Below are 21905 nucleotides of genomic sequence, written 5' to 3'. Positions count from 1 at the left end.
CTGTAACTAATTCTGAAGTCCCTGTGTAAACAACTACATCTAGATAGTATATATTACTGTTTAGTCCCAATTGTTAATATAATTAAAGATGCTTCATTGCCGACAAACGAATAACTATAATCGATTAAGATAAGAATAGGTTGTTGCATTCCTTACACGATTACCTCCAAGTTTAAGCTCAATAAGCTAAGTCTTGTAATACAATATCTCAACTTATTAGAGTACTACCTGGTCAGCAAAGGTGTCTTCCTGTGGTAAGATATTATAATCATCATGAACTCCTATGGCCGTATTGCTGAGGTCGACGTTGAACCCTTGGATTATCATGTGACTCTCATTCTTAAGGACATGAAAATACTGATCTAAAACCCTTTTGTTGGCTTTTATCATTAGTTGTTTTTAAGTGCAACCAACTTTATTTTGTGTCATTGCAAAAATGGATCTTGACCCTTTACCCACCGACCTTGACATTTGACCTCAATATGAATTTTAGTGAACTAAACATCTTAAGCAAATTTCATGTAAATCGGTCAATGAATACTAAGTTATCAGTTGAAAACTAAATGAAGACGGACGAACAGACATACAGAAGGATATTAGTAGTGGGCACGAACCTTGATATGGGGCCTTAAGAAAACATGTACACAACCTCCTTTGACTTCACAAATTCAGTAAAATAGAAAGGGCACAATGGGCCCGAATCGCTCACCCGCTATCCAATGGTCCTTTTGATACATAAACATAATTAAGAACAAGTGTGTTGGAGACCAAATGTAAGATCTCAGGGTCTCAGTTATTTGAAAAGATGTCTTTTAAATACTAGTAGTTTGGCCAGTTCAACTCTTTGAATCTTAAATCGTGGTCCAGTTCATTCATTTGAACATACTTCCTAGCCTTCCCCCAAGCATGCTACAAGCCAAATATCAGGTCTCTGGACCTTTATTTAGTTATTGAAAATAGGTCATAGAAATATTTTAGTCTATTCAACCTATTTGATCTTGATTGAAGGTTAAGGTCATTCATTTGAACAAACTTGGTAGCCCTTCACCCAAGTATACTACAGACCCAGATTACTATTATATTCAAATATCAGAGTAAGCTAGGTTTATTCATGTCAATACATTTTCTTCTAGTCCTTAATTCCAGCATACTATTGGCCTAATATCAGGTCTCGAGTGCCTTGGCAATCGAAAAATCATTGTTTAAAGATTTTAACCTATTTGAGCCCTGTGACCTTTCATTTATGTCAAGGTTATTGATTTGAACAACCTTGGTAGCGCGTCACCCAAGCATGCTACAGACCCAATATCAAGTCACTGGACCTCTTGGTTATTGAGAAGAAGTCGTTTGAAAATGTTTTCTTATTTGACCCATGCTACCTTGAATATAGGTCGAGACCATTTATATGAACAAACTTGGTAGCCGCTCGCCCTGACATGCCACATGACTAATATCAAGTCTCTGGGCCTCATGGTTACTGAGAATAAGTCGTTTGAAGATTTTAGCCTGTTAATTTGACCCATGTGACCTTGAATGAAGGTCAAGGTCATTCATATGAACAAACTTGGTTGCCCTTCGCCCCAGCATGCTATAGGCTCAATATCAACTGCCTGTGCCTCTTAATTGGTTATTAAACAGTTGACGTTGGTTGGAAGGATGGAGACAACGGATGCCACATGCTGCGTAGGGCTCACTTGCCCTTCGGTCACAGGCGTGGATCCAGGAAGATTTTTGATAAGCGGGGGGGGGGGGGGGGGGGGGGGGATATCAAAAAATGATATATAAAAATTGTTCCTCATTTGAAGAACGGGGGGGTCCGGGGTCATGTGTGAGCAAAAAAAATTTACAATTAGGCATATAGAATCTAGTTACCTTAACTTTAACCGGAAGCGTAATCGTAATTCGGCCCTTTAACGAAGACTATGCTGTTGAAACGGTTCAAACAGTGGAGCTACAGCCTCAAGCGTGGCCGTTTATGTTCGTTTATGAAATAAGGACGGACCTGGTGATTTTCTGTTGATTTCAGACGAGCTTTATCAAAGACTTTCAAGGCCTGCATTAATATATGCAAGTCCATCAAGATATATGCCTGAAATATTACTTTATAAACAAACAGACCCCGTGTATTACAAGGCCCATGTACTCGATAAACGGTTTCGTTTCGTTTTGCTTTCGTTTCGCACTTTACAGGTACTCTGTTACAAGGCACATGTACTCGATAAATGGTTTCACTTTTAAAAGACGTATGCAAACGGCCTAGTCGGTAGGAATGGCAGCTGCACTGAGTCCTAATGGAACTGGAGATTTAATCGGACCGTCAAGTTCAAAGAAATGTCGTTTTTCTGTGATCCCTGAATTTCCAGATGAACTAGTTATAAAAACAGCGACATGTGTGAGTGAATTGACAGACGTACGTCGAACCGCTCACTTCCTAACACCTTTGCAGATCACCAACTGTAATGGTGCGGTTCCCGAAGAAGCCTGTTCGTTTTCGAATGCTTCTTGCAGTGTCCTTCCTATTGAGCCAATGCATGTATTTGGGAGTGTGTTTGATAAAGGAATTCGACTTTTGTTGAATTACTTGGATGAGAAGGTGTTACCAGAAAGAAAACAGGAAAGACATCTTTTGAGCAAGTTGTTGAATTATCTACTAGATACAGGTACATGTAGGCAAGGGAAACTTGCACCTGAAATATTACATGTACTGCAGTACATGGTAGCAAGTACAAATGTACAGGGTCCATGCCTACAAGCATTTGGTCACACATAAGTCATGGTAATATGTTCGTCACGATAATAGGCATGGATCCTGTACAGTATAATTATAATTAGGTCTGAATTAGTCTACCTGATTACATTATCAGATGTTGCATGACACATACAGCGCCAGTTACATTTCTCAACATCTAACCTCTCTGTCTGACAATGTTGTAGTCAGAGATCCATATACTAATATATATATATACTATATAAATCTGTTATAGTACTATAATAAATAATCCGAAGGGTTCTGATGTTAAAGCTGCCTTGTGTCTACATAGTAAGATCGTCAGAAAATTCGTTGGACTATATAATAAAGTGCCAAAAGTATTCGGTCATGTTATATTTTAACTGTATATTTCATGCATCTAAAAAAATTTCAATTCAATTTTGTGACCTCTGTTTTCAGTGAATTTTCTTGAAATTCCATAACTTTTTTTATTAGTAGACACTTGTTAACTCCTTTACCTGATATTTTATGTACATACTTTTCCAGTGCTTAATTTTTCCGAAATAGATGAACATATGCACTGTATGAAAAATGTGATATTTTCTTCGTTCTTCTTACTTACAAAGTAATATGCCATGGCTAAAATCTTTAAAACAGTAACATATATGCAATATTTCCTAAAATTTGTTATAGAAAATCAAACAAATAGTATCACTATCACAGGAATGAGCAAATTATTATGTATGTATGTGAAATTTCAATACATTCCATTGAAAAAACAACAATAAAAATTCATTGAAATTTTGTAAAATTGCATGAAATATACAGAAAAAAATATGTCGCTGTAGCTAGGGAAACTGGTCGGAGCTATCCTGGTGACTATTGCTAAATTTACCTGATCCCCAGTCACGGTAAGTGTTTGTAACATCCAAAGTTTGACAAATAACACAAAGGTAAAAATCCAAATATCTGCTATGATACACATGTATCAAAAACAAAGCCTTCTGACAAAACCAAAGTGACGAAGAACTTGTTTACATATATATGTGGCATTATGTGCACAAAAGCAAAACTTGTTGGGATGTTTATGTAACCCTGGTAAATACTAGCCGCAATATACCGCTCGGCTAGAGAGATCTTCTCTTTAGCTCGATCGGTTGAGCGTAAGACTAGTAAGCCAGAGGTCCCGGGTTTGATCCCTAGCGGAAGTAGTGATTTAAATTTAATAATCATACGCTCTGTTACAGTGGCGCCCATGTAGGGACCCAGGGAAAATACTCAGGACTGCTCCACAAGCATCGCTATTACTCCTGGAAACTCGAAAATCACTGCCTCCGCTAGGGATTGAACCCGAGACCTCTGGCTTACTAGTTCACAATTATGGCGTTAGGTCCGAGTCCATTGTTGTCTTGACTATTGCCTCCAAATTTAGGAATTCTATGAGCGTTGGCAACTGATGAGAGAACGAAATTGATAATGTCACTATCCAACTTTAGGTCAGAAGAAAGGAAAGAACGTAATGTGTTGTCTATGATTTCGTTCTTTGGTTCCTCCACACCATAAATCAACAGATTGTATTTTCTGCTACGGAATTCTTGATAAGTCAACTGACTTTCTAGAGCCACGATTCGGTCCTCCAATTTATCCACTTTTAACAGATAGTGTTTTTAGGTCAAATATCTTATACTTTTAACAGGTAATGTTTTAGGTAGATTATCATTCACTTAACAGATGGTGATTTTAGGTCTATTATCTTACACATTAACAGAAGGTGGTTTTAGGACTGATTGTCTTACACTTTTAACTTATAGTAGTTTTGGAAAACATCATTGCCTTGTAATATCCTCAGATAGAAACTGAGTGAGTGATACAGATCAATGGAATCACCAAGTCAATCTCTACTAATTTTGAAACAAATTCCTTTGATTCAGATTCTCATGCTGTGCTAGAAAAAGTGATGACATTACCACAGACCAATACTGTTCTCTTGGCAAACCATCTTTTTGCTAATCTGGCAGCATCTCCAACCTACACCATAGATAAACGCTCGAAGGGGAAGCAACACACAGCCTGTCCCTGTGGAAATGCTGGATGTACAATAAGTGGCCAGTATGGAGATACAAGTCTAGGTATACAAACATTTAGTTCAACTTTTATCATGTCCAAATTAGTTTGATTTTGACTTTCATTGTGACAGCTAACAAAAAATACATTGGATGTTTAGATGTTATCTGGATGATGTAAAGTATTCTTCTTTGACATTGCCTCAATTTTCAAAGAATAGAACAAGCTTTGAAGAATTTTTCATTAAAATGTTATAGAATTGTGCAAGAAATGCTTATTTTCAGCAGCTCTGTCTCGCCTGCTATTGTTTCGCCTACGAAATTGTCTAAAGGGGCCGCAATAGCTCAGTCAGTTAGAGTGCCTGTCACGTTACTTTAGGTGAAGATCCGAAGTAGGTTTGTGTTTCTTTGGAAGCTGAGAAATGGGGTGGTCTGTGCTGTTGTGGTTGTGTCCTTAGGCAAGACACTACCCTAATTAAACATACACTCACTCAAACTGGTTATTTCAGATAGCAACAGATCAGTTTGATGGATGAGAGGAGACAACTCCTGCTTAATTTTATACAGTCTGTAAATGTTACCAACTCGTTTGTCATTGACTTCTTATATGGTGGTTGTATTTGAGGCTTAAAATAACATCAAAATTTGGATTGATGCTTATGAACTTTTTTTACATTAGTTTTCATTGTTTAAAAGTCTCCAGGTCTTGTGTATTATGTAGGTGAAAAGCACATCAAATTGTAAGCCAACACTTTCTAGTCATGTGTAATTCTTGTTTTATAGGGCATGAAGATGTGTGGCATGGATATGTGGACATCATAATCAACAATGACCTAGTTCTTGAATCTGTTGACAAGACTGATCCAGAAAGTGGACTGTCACCAGATGAAGTAGAATTGAACTCTGATAATTATAATCCTCAAATTATAGCTAAGACCATAGTGTTTTCATTTCTTCAGAAGCAGAGACACATAGAAAGTGACCATTTTCTGTTCCCGTGTATTGGAGTGGAAGGGAAAAGTTTGGCTTTTTATTTTTATGATTCTGACAATGACGTTCTGCTGGAAAGTTCCCAAATTCCACTATTTATAGGTAAATCAGGGCATCAATCAACAGTGAACTTTGCTGCAGTGCTAGCTTCCTGGTTAGTGGTGAATTATAAATATCTGTGCAGTGGTTTGACAAATGGACTGCTTGCTCCAAGTAAAAAAGCTGGCTTCTTTAGTCATGCAAAGCTGAAACTGTCCATTTATGAGTCTGCTTTGAAGTTGGGAAATGTTGGAATTTGCAGTCATTCTAAAAAGATAGGCTGTACTGTTGATACCACTGATGAAATAATTCTTGAGGCAAAGGAAAAAATTGTAAGGATTCAAGCAAAAGGAACTGGGCGTCCTGCTATTATTTAGCAGTACCAAATCAACTGGTAAAAATGACAAGGATTGTTTCTGTAAACAAGAACTTTTCTGGCAAAAAGCATATTTTTGTTCCATTTCAGTCGTGTATGTACAAATGTTTTTCAGCTCAAAACAAGAACTTTTCTGGCAAAAAACATGTTTTTGTTCCATTTCAATCGTGTATGTACAAATGTTTTTCAGCTCAAAACAAGAACTTTTCTGGCAAAAAGCATGTTTTTGTTCCATTTCAATCGTGTACCTGGTGTATGTACAAATATTTTTCAGCTCAAAACAAGAACTTTTCTGGCAGAAAACATGTTTTTGTTCCATTTAAATTGTGTATGTACAACTATTTTTCAGCTCAAAATAAGAACTTTTCTGGCAAAAAGCATGTTTTTGTTCCATTTCAATCTTTTATGTACAAATATTTTTCAGCTCAAAACAAGAACTTTTCTGGCAAAAAACATGTTTTTGTTCCATTTAAATCGTGTATGTACAAAAAAATTTTCAGCTCAAGTCATTTTAGTGTGGCCGGTTAATTACGAATGAAAAATTGATGGTTAACATTGCAAAGGTTGTTTGTGTTAAATTTGAATAAATGTAGTTTTTTGTGTACAATGTTTTCAAAATGAATCGAATCCTATATGATAAAAAAGAAAACTTATTGCCGGATGATAGACAGGGATATTGCACATGCTAAAAGTTAATATAACCTATATAGAGCTTGAATCACACAGCAGGTATAATAATTAATATAAAACTGTATCATTCATTCAGTAATTTATTGTATAGGGCTAGTGCTGTGGTCTTTATTTCTACTTTGTTCATATTAACTACAGTCATTAATTACATTGAATAATTGATTGGTCTTAAGTTCACATGATTTCAAACTTTTCGATGAAGAATTTCACAATTTTGAACTTACCAGTAGGTATGTCTTTTAAACTAAATTGTACATTGTATGTGGTTGTCATTGAATTTGAGACCTTTTTATAGTTATGTTATGAATGAGGATTATCTCTATTAGTAATCAGATGAGTTGTAAACAGCTCTACTACTTAGTGTTTGTGTCTAAACGTGAATTAAAAAAAAAATTAAACACATTTTAGAGTTTTAGTCATCAATGTACATATAGGTGTTTTAAATGTCAACTAGTGTCCATATCAGTAGGGTCGATAATCGATCTCACAGATACTTTGGTCCTGGAGGAACTGATAAAAAAAAGTAAATACCGTAATATATATCTTTACCACATGAAGCATAAGAGCAGGAACCATACTTGTGTTCTTTTAAGAACAGAATCGGCGGTACTCAACAGAACTGGTGTCAGTGGTATCCTACCCAGATATAGGTATTCAGTCAGTGGTATCCTACCCAGATACAAGTATTCAGTCAGTGATATCCTACCCAGATACAGGTATTGTGTCAGTGATATCCTACCCAGGTACATATATGGTGTCAGTGGTATCCTACCCAGATACAAGTATTCAGTCAGTGGTATCCTACCCAGGTACAGGTATTGTGTCAGTGGTATCCTACCCAGATACAGGTATTGTGTCAGTGATATCCTACCCAGATACAGGTATTGTGTCAGTGGTATCCTACCCAGATACAGGTATTGTGTCAGTGATATCCTACCCAAGGTACATATATGGTGTCAGTGATATCCTACCCAGATACAGGTATTGTGTCAGTGATATCCTACCCAGATACAGGTATGGTGTCAGTGGTATCCTACCCAGATACAGGTATTGTGTCAGTGGGATCCTACCCAGGTACAGGTATTGTGTCAGTGGTATCCTACCCAGATACAGGTATGGTGTCAGTGGTATCCTACCCAGATACAGGTATGGTGTCAGTGGTATCCTACCCAGGTACAGGAATGGTTTCAGTGGTATCCTACCCAGATACAGGTATTGTGTCAGTGGTATCCTACCCAGATAGAGGAATGGTGTCAGTGGTATCCTACCCAGATACAGGTATGGTGTCAGTGGTATCCTACCCAGATACAGGTATGGTGTCAGTGGTATCCTACCCAGATACATGTATGGTGTCGGTGGTATCCTACCCAGATACATGTATGGTGTCAGTGGTATCCTACCCAGATACAGGTATGGTGTCAGTGGTATCCTACCCAGGTACATGTATTGTGTCAGTGGTATCCTACCCAGATACAGGTATGGTGTCGGTGGTATCCTACCCAGGTACATGTATTGTGTCAGTGGTATCCTACCCAGATACAGGTATGGTGTCAGTGGTATCCTACCCAGGTGCAGGTATGGTGTCAGTGGTATCCTACCCAGATACATGTATGGTGTCTGTGGTATCCTACCCAGGTACATGTATGGTGTCAGTGGTATCCTATCGAGGTATGTTATCAGTATTTTCCTACCCAGGTATGGTATCGCTATTATCCTACCCAGGTATTGTATCGGTATCATCCTACCCAGGTATGGTATCGGTATTATCCTACCCAGATATGGTATCGGTATTATCCTACCCAGGTATGGTATGGGTATTATCCTACCCAGGTGTGGTAACAGTATTATCCTACCCAGGTATGGTATCGGTATTTTCCTACCCAGATATGGTATCAGTATTATCCTACCCAGGTATGGTATCGGTATTATCCTACCCAGGTATGGTATCACTATTATCCTACCCAGGTATTGTATTGGTATTATCCTACCCAGGTATGGTATCGGTATTATCCTACCCAGGTATGGTATGAGTATAATCCTACCCAAGTATGGTATCAGTATTATCCTACCCAGGTATGGTATCGGTATTATCCTACCCAGGTATTGTATCGGTATTATCCTACCCAGGTATGGTATCGCTATTATCCTACCCAGGTATGGTATCACTATTATCCTACCCAGATATGGTATCGGTATCATCCTACCCAGGTATGGTATCGGTATTATCCTACCCAGGTATGGTATGGGTATTATCCTACCCAGGTATGGTAGGGGTATTATCCTACCCAGGTATTGTATCGGTATTATCCTACCCAGGTGTGGTATCAGTATTATCCTACCCAGGTATTGTATCGGTATCATCCTACCCAGGTATGGTATGGGTATTATCCTACCCAGATATGGTATGGGTATTATCCTACCCAGGTATGGTATGGGTATTATCCTACCCAGGTGTGGTATCAGTATTATCCTACCCAGGTATGGTATGGGTATTATCCTACCCAGGTGTGGTATCAGTATTATCCTTCCCAGGTATTGTATCGGTATTATCCTACCCAGGTATGGTATCACTATTATCCTACCCAGGTATGGTATGGGTATTATCCTACCCAGGTGTGGTATCAGTATTATCCTACCCAGGTATTGTATCAGTATTATCCTACCCAGGTATGGTATCACTATTATCCTACCCAGGTATGGTATGGGTATTATCCTACCCAGGTATGGTATGGGTATTTCCTACCCCGGTATGGTATCGGTATTATCCTACCCAGGTGTGGTATCGGTATTATCCTACCCAGGTATGGTATCGGTATTATCCTACCCCGGTATGGTATCAGTATTATCCTACCCAGGTATGGTATCACTATTATCCTACCCAGGTATGGTATCGGTATTATCCTACCCAGGTATGGTATCGGTATTATTCTACCCAGGTATGGTATCGGTATTATCCTACCCAGGTATGGTATCACTATTATCCTACCCAGGTATGGTATCACTTTTATCCTACCCAGGTATGGTATGGGTATTATCCTACCCAGGTATGGTATGGGTATTATCCTACCCAGGTATGGTATCAGTATTATCCTACCCAGGTGTGGTATCAGTATTATGCTACCCATATATGGTATCAGTATCATCCTACCCAGGTATGGTATCGGTATCATCCTACACAGGTATGGTATCGGTATTATCCTACCCAGGTATGGTATGGGTATTATCCTACCCAGGTATGGTATCGGTATTATCCTACCCAGATATGGTATCGGTATTATCCTACCCAGGTGTGGTATCAGTATTATCCTACCCAGGTATGGTATCGGTAATATCCTACCCAGATATGGTATCAGTATTATCCTACCCAGGTATGGTATCAGTATTATCCTACCCAGGTATGGTATTACCATTATCCTACCCAGGTATGGTATCACTATTATCCTACCCAGGTATGGTATCGGTATTATCCTACACAGGTATGGTATCGGTATTATCCTACCCAGGTATGGTATGGGTATTATCCTACACATGTATGGTATTGGTATTATCCTACCCAGGTATGGTATCGCTATTATCCTACCCAGGTATGGTATGGGTATTATCCTACCCAGGTGTTGTATCAGTATTATCCTACCCAGGTATGGTATCACTTGTATCCTACCCAGGTATGGTATTGGTATTATCCTACCCAGGTATGGTATCACTTGTATCCTACCCAGGTATGGTATGGGTATTATCCTACCCAGGTGTGGTATCAGTATTATCCTACCCAGGTATGGTATCAGTATTATCCTACCCAGGTATGGTAGGGGTATTATCCTACCCAGGTATGGTAAGGAAGCAAGAAAGCATGTACAGACAGTGTGTCGAAGGATTCTTTATTCATTCTAAAATGTTGTGTACAACCATGTAACATTACATTTACCTTCTCAGTCTCATATAACTATAGATACACACCATGATTCATAAAACGTATTAAATAATCGTTTTTGAGCTTGCCTGCTATACTGACACACCTGTAAATATTTCTTCTTATACAGTTTTGTTTTTAGCTCACTTGGACCGAAAGTCCGGTGAGCTTATGTCATGGCGCAGCGTCCGTCGTCCGTCCGTCCATCCGTCCGTCAACATTTGCTTCAAATCGCTATTAGTCAAAAAGGCCTTATTGAATTTTGACCAAATTTGGCCAGAAACATCCTTGGCAGAAGGGAAACAGATTTTGCATAAATGGTGATTCTGACTCCCGAGGGGCCAAAGGGGCGGGGCCCAATAGGGGAAATAGAGGTAATTCTTTTAAATCGCTACTAGTCATAAAGTTATGAATGGATTTGAACCCAATTTGGTCTGAAACATCCTTGGCAGAAGGGGAACAGATTTTGCATAAATGGTGGCCCTGACCCCAAAGGGGCCAAAGGGGCGGGGCCCAATAGGGGAAATAGAGGTAATTCCTTTAAATCACTACTTGTCATAAAGTTATGAATGGATTTTGTAACATGATTGCGCAATCATGGTTTTCCTGAACAACACATATTTCGAACTTCTTCTCAAATTCCACCAGTGGGATTCAGCTCTAACTTACCAGAAATGATCCCGAGATGGTCCTTACCAAGTGTTGTTGTTTATCGGGTTGGCCAGAAATCCAAGATGGCCGCCATCTTGAAAAACACATTTTAAACTTCTTCTCCAGTTCCACTGGTGCCATTGAGCTGGAAATTGGTGAGGATGTTAAGGAAGGAGGGCCAACAAAGTGTTGTAGTAAATTCATTGACTTGGCAGCCATGGCAGCCATTTTGTAACATGATTGTGCAATCATGGTTTTCCTGAACAATGCCTATTTCAAATTCCACCAGTGGTATTCAGCTCTAACTTACCAGAAATTATCCTAAGATGTTAAGTGTTAATTGTTAGGTCATCTGACCCGAAGGATCAGGATGACCTATAGCCATCCTGCTTCGTCCCGCGTCGTCCGCCGTGCGCCGTCCGTAAACTTTTCACATTTCAATCTTCTTCTCAAGTTCCACCGGTGGGATTAAGATGAAACTTGCCAGAAATGATCCTGAGATGGTCCTGACCAAGTGTTGTTATTTTTCGTGTCGGTCCGAAATCCAAGATGGCCGCCATAGCCGCAATTTTGAAAACACATTTTAAACTTCTTCTCAAGTTCCACCAGTGCTGTTGGGCTGAAACTTGCCAGAAATGATCCTGAAATGATCCCGACCAAGTGTTGTTATTTTTCGGGTCGGTCCGAAATCCAAGATGGCCGCCATAGCCGCCATCTTGAAAAACACATTTAAAACTTCTTCTCAAGTTTCACCAGTGCTATTGAGCTGAAACTTGCCTGAAATGATGCTGATATGATCCCGACCAAGTGTTATTATTTTTCGGGTCGGTCCAAAATCAAAGATGGCCGCCATAGCCAACATCTTGGAAAACGCATTTTAAACTTCTTCTCAAGTTCCACCAGTGCTATTGAGCTGAAACTTGCCTGAAATGATCCTGATATGATCCCGACCAAGTGTTGTTATTTTCGGGTCGGTCCGAAATCCAAGATGGCCGCCATAGCCGCCATCTTGAAAAACACATTTTAAACTTCTTCTCAAGTTTCACCAGTGCTATTGAGCTGAAACATGCCTGAAATGATCCTGATATGAACCCGACCAAGTGTTGTTATTTTTTGGGTCGGTCCGAAATCCAAGATGGCCGCCATAGCCGCCATCTTGAAAAACACATTTTAAAATTCTTCTCAGTTCCACCAGTGCTATTGAGCTGAAACTTGCCTGAAATGATCCTGATATGATCCTGACCAAGTGTTGTTATTTTTTGTTATTTTTCGGGTCGGTCCGAAATCCAAGATGGCCGCCATAGCCGCCATCTTGAAAAACACATTTTAAACTTCTTCTCAAGTTCCACCAGTGCTACTGAGCTGAAACTTGCCTGAAATGATCCTGATATGATCCTGACCAAGTGTTGTTATTTTTTGTTATTTTTCGGGTCGGTCCGAAATCCAAGATGGCCACCATAACCACCATCTTGAAAAAACACATTTTAAACTTCTTCTCAAGTTCCACTAGTGCTATTGAGCTGAAACCTGCCTGAAATGATCCTGATATGATCTCGACCAAGTGTTGTTATTTTTTGAGTCGGTCCGAAATCCAAGATGGCCGCCATAGCCGCCATCTTGAAAAACACATTTCAAACTTCTTCTCAAGTTCCACATGTGCTATTGAGCTGAAACCTGCCTGAAATGATCCTGATATGATCTCGACCAAGTGTTGTTATTTTTCGGGTCGGTCCGAAATCCAAGATGGCCGCTGAGGCCGCCATCTTGAAAAACACATTTTAAACTTCTTCTCAAGTTCCACCAGTGCTACTGAGCTGAAACTTGCCTGAAATGATCCTGATATGATCCCGACCAAGTGTTGTTATTTTTCGTTATTTTTCGGGTCGGTCCGAAATCCAAGATGGCCGCCATAACCACCATCTTGAAAAACACATTTTAAACTTCTTCTCAAGTTACACCAGTGCTGTTGGGCTGAAACTTGCCTGAAATGTTCCTGGGATGATCCCGACCAAGTGTTGTTATTTTTTAGATTGGTCTGAAATCCAAGATGGCCGCCATGGCAGCCATCTTGAAAAACACATTTTAAACTTCTTCTCCAGTTCCACTGGTGCCATTGAGCTGGAAATTGGTGAGGATGTTAAGGAAGGAGGGCCAACAAAGTGTTGTTATTTTTTCGGCCTCGTAAAAACTTTGACATGGCAGCAATGGCGGCCATTTTGTAACATGATTGCGCAATCATGTTTTTCCTGAACAACACCTATTTCAAACTTCTTCTCAAATTCCACCGGTGGAATTCAACTCAAACTTACCAGAAATTATCCTTAGATGGTCCAGACCAAGTGTTGTTATTTATTGGGTCGGTCAGAAATCCAAGATGGCCAACAGTGCCACTATATACTTGCTACAGAGAATGCATACTACAATAATATAAGGGTTTTAATTTAGAGTCAGATGACCGTTAAGGCCCCTGGGCCTCTTGTTATTTATTGGGTCAGTCAGAAATCCAAGATGGCCACCATGGCCAACAGTGCCACTATATACTTGCTACAGAGAATACATACTACAATAATATAAGGGTTTTAATTTAGAGTTAGATGACCGTTAAGGCCCCTGGGCCTCTTGTTTGACATCAAATCCTCACGTACCCATATAAAATGCCTATGATATATTGACATAGCAATACCAGTGACAAATATACTTAATCATCATTCTTGTTTCATATCTCATGAAATCCAGGTGAGCGATACAGGCCCTCTGGGCCTCTTGTTTCCATTTTGCAAAAACCGCTTGTCTCGTTTACTTTAGAGTGCTACCTCGTCGATATAAACCAACCAAATGAGACCAGCCCTTGAGTACACGGCCCTGTATAGTCAGAGAAAAGTAGGACTTCAAAAGAACATCATTGAGTACCTCCTTCAATACGAGACTGACAACCTGTCAATCAGCCCTCGTATTGCGTATTCGCAATATTTATTTCGTATATTCGCAAAAGTATTGCGTATATTTTTTTTTACAAATTACATTTCGCACCAATGGGCTTCCGTAGGTTTCAAATAAGACATGTATACTTTGACATACCACTTTTCAACGGAACAGGGACGTACATATGTAGTCAGTACATAGACTACCTCCTTACTGAATTTTGATACAAATCATTCAAATAATGTACGTAAAATAGATGTTAATAAACATGAAGAACGGCAAGAAAAAGAGAAGTCTTTATCCTTTCTAAAATGCAACGAACTTATAAAAAATGATTATAATGATAATAATCTAAATAGAATTTAAATTCTAACTCTGAATGCATAAAGGAAATAAAATTATTGAAAAATTAATGTAGAATTCAGATCTTTTAGCTTATTTTTCATTGTTCGGGTCTAGTCTAATTAAATTTACAAATGCTTCATTATAGACTATTTACATTGCAGTCGTTGCAGGTAGAATCTACAAGTATCAAAGTAACTAGATAGATCTAGATCTAGTTTTTAAAAAAAATATTAAATCTAGAATCTATACATGCAGTAGCCTTTTGATTTCGGTTAATGCATGGTTTTATCAGCATGAAACAATACCGACCTTATAAAAAGGCTTACCATATAATATTGCACTACAGCACCATTACCTCACAGGGGCTTGAGAATTTGTTAAAGTCTACATGTATTTAGACCTTCCCTAGTGTGTCTGAACACCGAATTTTTACCGAATTGTAACTTAGGCCTAATCTAATCATGTTAGTGATCTTGACATAGATAACTATAACCTTAGGCCTAATCTGAATTTTCTGATCCTTAACAGGCCTAGTCTAACAAGAGAAATAGCAGGTGCATGTTTGGTATCATGTAAGCTCATACATTAACTTAAACTATGATTTAGTGATCCGACATGGTCTATCGTAAAGTAAGCTTACGTCTGTACAATGCAAGTCAGCAGCATGACTTCGATTCTGTATCTATGACAACGATCACGTGCTTGTATTCACTGTCATGAAGGACGGAAGAAGCAACATCCCATTCGTATGATGTAAGTTAATTTATCTAGTAATATTTGTGCATATTATTGAAGGAACAAACACTTTGTCAGTATAGCAAACAAAATCGCAATACATACAAATCTGGATTTTATTGATATGCTTACAGTAATGTTCAAAAATACATGGACACATCCATATTGGTCGTAGCCTAGCCTAGTTGGCTTCTCTACTGCACCTAGCAGACGATTTATTAGCTGGACGTTGGTCGATATTCGTCAGTTCGTTCAAGTACGACACGTGAACAATACTGTATTGACAGGGTGTTGTATATAGATCTATATTTTGCCCACACATCCATCAAGAATATTGACCAGAAACAGGACAAGCTTTAAAAATGTGTTAAAATCTCTGTTGAGTTGTTAGCTTGGAAAAATAGGCTCGGCTACTGTAGGCAGTACAATACAGGAAGCTGATTTAGGAGGCAGCGAAAGTAACATACAGCAGTAACGTTTACAAAAGATGTTATTCAGATCATGCTCAACAGGTAGGCCTAAACACAAAATTGGCATTTTGTACCGTTTAAGTTTAACGTTCCTATGTTTATTGACAAAGAGTTAACTTGCAGCTTGCTCAATCATTTATTAGAATTCAATACATTTGTATTCCTCTGAGAAAGAAAGCATATAGTGAGAGAGAGCATAACAAGAGATCCCAGAGGGACCTTGTCACCATCATTGAATGATCTTTATTGGTCTCATGAAAGACTAATTTTATTTTCTCTACTTTGTGCTAGCTTTCTTGTAGTCATTTGGCTATTTTTGTTCATATATCCTTTTGCCAAAACACATGTTTATTGTACTTTGTCATTTTTGCTAAAAATTTAGTGTAAATAGCAATTGCCTTTAGCCAAACCATCTCAAGATTAGCCTTGGCTAAATGGCTAGGTTCCTAGTGCTATCACAGACTTTTCCTTTCTTTCCCCTCTACCTCTTATTTTAATTTTGATAACATTGGGAAGCTACATATGAAGTCCAAGAAACAATTCTATGGTGACAATTTTTTTTTTTTTTTTTAATTGTGAAGGGGTGAGTGGCCATACCTGTAACCGACATCTTGTATTCTACAAGTTTGAGAACTTGTGTTAAAACAGTTAACGACTACAGATAATGTATGTGTAACACAGTCATCATCCATAATTCTTTTCCCCACAAACTACCAACAATTGGAACAACTTACCAGAAGATGTTGTTCAAGCATCAGACATTACAAACTTTTAAGAACTTATTACTAAACTACCGATAAATTTCATTGTGCTCTCCTCCCACCTGGATATATACTTGAGAACGAGGACTTCCAGTAAGTCAGATACAGACAGTACCCAAATCTGATCACTTTTCACAAAAAGCAATTTTGAATAAAATAAAACTCACTTGGCAGTCAGATATTAGATTTGTCTTTGTTGTATACATTTGAAAATCAAACAGGTAAAACAAAACATGTTATAATTGAAATGAATTTAAATGTTCATAAATTTCATTCATATCTAACAGGCATGAGGCTTAAAAAATGGATTGGTTATGGTATGGAAAATATGAATTTCATTGAGTAATTACATGTAGTTATCCTTCACTATGACATTAGTATGCCAGAAGCTGACTTCAAGTTTATATATATATATTAGCATAGTTATTAGCAAAAATAGCAATGCTAATTATGTGAACTTTTTTTTGATTCGTCATGGACCATCAAAATTCTTGGCTGGCAATCCTACAATCTAATTAAAATCTAGATGGTCATTCTCACTACATTACATGAACATCCCATAAGGGGTCACGTCGGGATGACCTTTTGGATTAGCCAATCAAATGACTACTTCCAGAATCTTGGAAGTCAATTTTATTTGTCCGAATTAGCATGACTAGAGTACATAGCTTGCATAATCTGTCAATTTGTTTAAAGTCATTTCGTCCCAGAAAGCATATAGCTACATGTATATACATGGTGTGCCGAAATGGTTTGCTTTAGATGCATACTCATGATACTGTGATGAAATGGTTTGCTTAGATGACATCGACAAATTGATGATTCGCCCTGAAAGTGAAATACAAGGTCATCAGAACATGACCCCATATGGGATGTTGTAAGATGTTCATGTACGCAGTGAGAATGGCCATCTAGATTTTAATTAGATTGGCAATCCTATAGACTCCAAATTTAAAAATGTGAGGTAAATCCCTGCAAATTTCAACTGCCAAAATACAATGAATAGTCTATAGGGGTGAAAATTGTCAAAAAGCTGTCTTGATGAAGCCTTGCAGAGAGGTGAAACTAGTCGGCCAATAAATTACCACTTACCGGTACTGGTGACGGTTGAGTTTGGTGTGATATATATATGATTATTCCTGGTTCCATAACGGGTGACATTCTATTTATAAATACTCAGATTGCAGGTGCCAAGAATATTTATCTGTCACCATGATTGTATTTATATTGACAATAATGACAATCTAACAAGCGTTCTATTGTTGTTTACATTACATCTAGGTTAAACTGTCTGGAAGGTTCTTAAGGTGCTTTACCAAAATTGTAAATTTCATGACCCTTTATAGCTCATGTTTGCCCCTGGGGTAGGGTTAAACTTTACTATAGTTTACAGGGAAATCACAGTTTTGTCTATCATTTGTTGAATTTCTTTTGGAATTAATTCTCACTTGTTAGAATTATCAGTATGGGATGACAATTTGATGGTATGCACATGCTGGCCTTTACTGACCCCCAAGGATGGCACCATAAATAGTCAAAAACTCAGGTGGCCGTTAAGGCCCATAGGTCTCTTATATTATTATAAAGCTTGACACAGAAAGGTCTATTAAAGTATATAAAGATCCCTACAGAATCCAATTTACCTATTCACCTTGTAAAATTATAAAACTTGAGTTCCAAAGCTATTATAAGAGTGCATTGAAAGGATTTTCATCTGCTTTAGTCCGCTGATACAGTAACTTAATTGTCTTGATTTGAATGATTCATGTATTTCTATGTAAATATGTTCTGGTTCTATTTACCACTTGGACATGACGAAAACACACAATGAATTAAATCACTAATATTTACTGGTCTATACCTTTGTGTTTTATTTGTGCTCTTATTTGTTCAGCTTTTAATGTTGATACATTGTGTAGTAATGGTCGTATACTTTCAAATCAATATAGGGAAAGGGTTTTAATTGTACAAGTTGAAATGCATGGTTCTGACAAACCCCACTCTATGCACTATGGGTTTAACATTTGACAAGTATTTTTGCTGTGAGCTGGTGCTAGATTGAAAAGATCTCCATAAGTTGAAGATTGAAATGATATGCTGTTACAGGTACATTCAAGTTTACAATCCTTGTGTTTAATAAGCAGATAATTCAGAATCCTGTTTATGTTTTCTATTTACAGATTTATCATACTAATTTACTAAGATTGTAGTTCAGGTTATATTAATGACTTCAGAAGCATGATTTTATTGCTTAGAAAATATTAACTTTTAAAATTAAATTATTAACTTTTGCACTATAAATTTTAATACACTTATTAAGTTTTTAACCCACCATCATCAGATTGTGAACTATTTAAATAGTCCTACATCTGTAGTCCATGGTTCATTGTCAGCTACTTGTCCATAACAATCATTAATCAATTATCATTGCTATTTCTTGAGAAGTACTTAACAGATTTTTCTGAAACTTCATATGGGTTCCCCTTGGTCTCAATGAGTGCCTACTAGTATTTTATTTTGAGTCTGATTAAGAAAATAAAATGGCAAAAATTCTTGGATTTTTATAAATTGAAGTTAATTGCTATTTCTTGAAAAGTGCTGAAGGGATATTTCTCAAACTTCACATGTAGGTTCTCTTTGTTCCCTAGTTGTGCCCATAGATAGGGGACACAATATTGTCAACAAGTGATAGGGGACACAATATTGCCAACAAGTGGCCATCTTGTATTTTGACAATTTAAAGTTTGTTATCGCTGTTTCTTGAAAAGTACTGGTGGATATTTCTCAAACTTCACATGTAAGTTCCCCTTTGTTCTTAGTTGTGCCCGTTTAATTTTGAGTCTGATTAGGAAATTAAATGATTTTGACATTTGAATTTAAAATGTTTATAATATCGCTATTTTTTGAAAAGTACTGGAGGAATTTTTCTAAATCGTCACATGTAATTACCCCTTGGTTCCTAGTTGTGCTCATTGGTGCCCTGTATTGGAATTATTAAGGGAATCTTATAGTAATCATTGTCTATCCATCCTTTAATCCATCCATCCATCCATCGACAGATTTTGTTTGCAGCTAATAACTACTATAGCTATCTGTCCCAAAGTTATGTCTGGCATCAACTTTTCCATTTAAACAACTTCATCTCGGTAAACAAGAGTTCCAGAACCATTATATTTGGCTGATAGGTTCACTGGATGAGGCCTGTCAAAGTTTGAGAAAAGAAATGGCCTTAAACCCATTTTCAAGGTCACAGGGGTTAAATATCATAAAACCTTGAACAACTTAACCCTATCCAACTTCCAAGACTCCCAGTCATGATATTTGGCTGATGGGTAACTTGGATGAGGCCCAACAAAGTTTGAAAAACAAAAGTCCTTGACCCATATTAAAGGTCACAGGGGTCAAATTCCTTAATATTAGTTTTAGACCAAAAGGCTAAGATGGGTCTGGAAATTTTTTTTGAAACTACTAGGCACAGGTCTAGTGACACAGAAAATCTAATGGTCGAATCACCAATTCAGTCTTCCAACTCCCGGTAGTAAGTAGTATTTTTTTTTATCTACCATTCATTAATTTTAAAGGACAATGATTTTCAGTGAAGTGTATGCACTAACTTGATTTTCTGATAATGAAATTACTCAAAACGACACACTTAACTGTTTTTCAGATTATTATTACATATAATAATTTCACATTGTGCATGTATTAAGTGCATAAATGTACAATTTACATTCATATGAGCTTATGTGGTGGTAGTCCAAAATTTCTGACAATCCTGCCCCTAAGTCTTTAATATCAGAACCCTTTTGGATTAACAATTGTATAGTTGGACCACTAGATTGACAGGTTTTGAAATCTCTACATATGGTAAGGCAAATGTTTAAGTAGTTTGTCCTAAAACTCTCCAAATTAAGAAATTACTGTAATCACCACTACAGCAGTATCATATGAAAATTCCAACCGCATTAGTCAATATTTTTTATTATTTTGTCAATTTTGCTTTACTCCAAGTTTGTTTGTTCATACATTATTCTATATTTTCCTGAAATCTCTTGCCAAATTCTAATGGAACCTTTCTGATTGACACTTTCATTTTTTTATATCAATCTCAGGTTTCATCCACAGAATAAAGGTATGCATGGCGATCCTTATTGTCTGCGAAACAGGCGCGACTTTGGTCTCATTTACAAAGAAAATGACAGATTTTTCTTCAGATTTTAATATTTTTATTTTTCCATCAACATTTACATGTTATTAGCATTAAGAGTACTCGTTTGGCGGGCAAGTGGCACAATAAGATTCCCTTGCCTGGACCAATTTTCACTCATCCCTGATGACTGGACGAGTGCTTTTCCAGATCCCTGCTAAAAGCCGTTATATTGGCTGGTAGGTTCCTATGATTGAGCCCGTTAAATTTTGCAATAAGGAATGACCTTCAATCATATATCAAAGGTTACAGATGCAAAATTGTTCAATCACATGAAAGACTTCTTCTGATTTAATTAATACCTAAAAGCCCAGGATGAAATTCTTTTGACTATATAGAGATAAAAGGAGTGGAATCAATAAACAAGTGAATAACAGGTGAGCAATGCAGGCTCATTGGGCCTCTTGTTGACCAATGTACATGAAATTTGATCAAGATGTTGAGTTCACAAAAATCTGACAGAAGTGAATGATCACCAGGTCAGAGGTCAAGGTCATGCAGGTTACATTAAAGATGGCTACAGAAATATAATTGCATGACATTTCATATGATGAATGCTTGAAGCATTAACTCTTAAACAGGTCATGTTCACGACTATTCTGGGACACAAGGTGGTAAATATAATAGGTATTAAAATGTAGTATTATTTTAATCACAAATATAGTGATTAATTATCTAGTAAGATAAAAATACATCTCTTTCCTAAAATCTGGACAAAAAATGCATCTAAAAAGATTAGATAAATTACTGGAAAAGTGATGGAATTTGGTATGAAAAAGCTGGTCAAAATCAAATAATGAGTTTAACTGACAAAAAGTCAAGTGCACTAGGTCAAAACTTGTATCTTTTCTGATGGACATTTTAATTATGACACAATGAAGCAATCATAGTTAGAGAATTAAACAAGAGTCAACTGACCAAATTTTTAAAATCACTTAGAGGTCACAGTCACTGAGTGAAAGGTCATGGTCATATTCTGTATCTTTTCACTAATTAATATTTTGTTATGACATGATGATGCAATATGGGTTACAAT

The 21905-nt window shown here is 37.4% G+C and overlaps 2 protein-coding genes across 4 annotated transcripts in view; both read left to right on the top strand.

Annotated features, from left to right (window-relative positions):
* The first annotated feature begins 1877 nt into the window (after positions 1-1877).
* Positions 1878-7270, top strand: LOC117324848. The gene is made up of 3 exons (XM_033880680.1): positions 1878-2660; positions 4642-4839; positions 5557-7270. The coding sequence occupies exons 1-3, from the start codon at positions 2270-2272 to the stop codon at positions 6177-6179; spliced, it is 1212 nt and encodes a 403-aa protein (XP_033736571.1). The 5' UTR covers positions 1878-2269; the 3' UTR covers positions 6180-7270.
* Positions 7271-15277: 8007 nt separating this feature from the next.
* Positions 15278-21905, top strand: part of LOC117324794 (serine/threonine-protein phosphatase PP1-like) — a 33692-nt gene continuing 27064 nt past the window's right edge. Inside the window, exon 1 of one of the 3 annotated variants that reach the window (XM_033880632.1) lies at positions 15278-15449. The gene's annotated coding sequence lies outside the window, so the exon portion shown is untranslated. Of the gene's footprint in view, positions 15450-15752; positions 15944-18653; positions 18769-21905 lie in introns of those variants that run through there. The other 2 variants (XM_033880644.1, XM_033880636.1) reach the window with 2 other exon arrangements.

This window comes from Pecten maximus, chromosome 1, assembly GCF_902652985.1.
Source record: "Pecten maximus chromosome 1, xPecMax1.1, whole genome shotgun sequence".
NCBI lineage: Eukaryota > Metazoa > Mollusca > Bivalvia > Pectinida > Pectinidae > Pecten > Pecten maximus.
Note: the sequence above shows the minus strand (reverse complement) of the source record. Positions and strands in the feature narration are given on the sequence as shown.

Bases quoted from the DNA above. Each gene is read 5' to 3' on its own strand.
- LOC117324848 (XM_033880680.1), top strand. From the start codon at position 2,270: ATGGCAGCTGCACTGAGTCCTAATGGAACTGGAGATTTAATCGGACCG. The intron at 2,661-4,641 runs GTACATGTAGGC...CCTTTGATTCAG, and splicing joins GAATTATCTACTAGATACAG to ATTCTCATGCTGTGCTAGAA. The intron at 4,840-5,556 runs GTATACAAACAT...CTTGTTTTATAG, and splicing joins GTATGGAGATACAAGTCTAG to GGCATGAAGATGTGTGGCAT.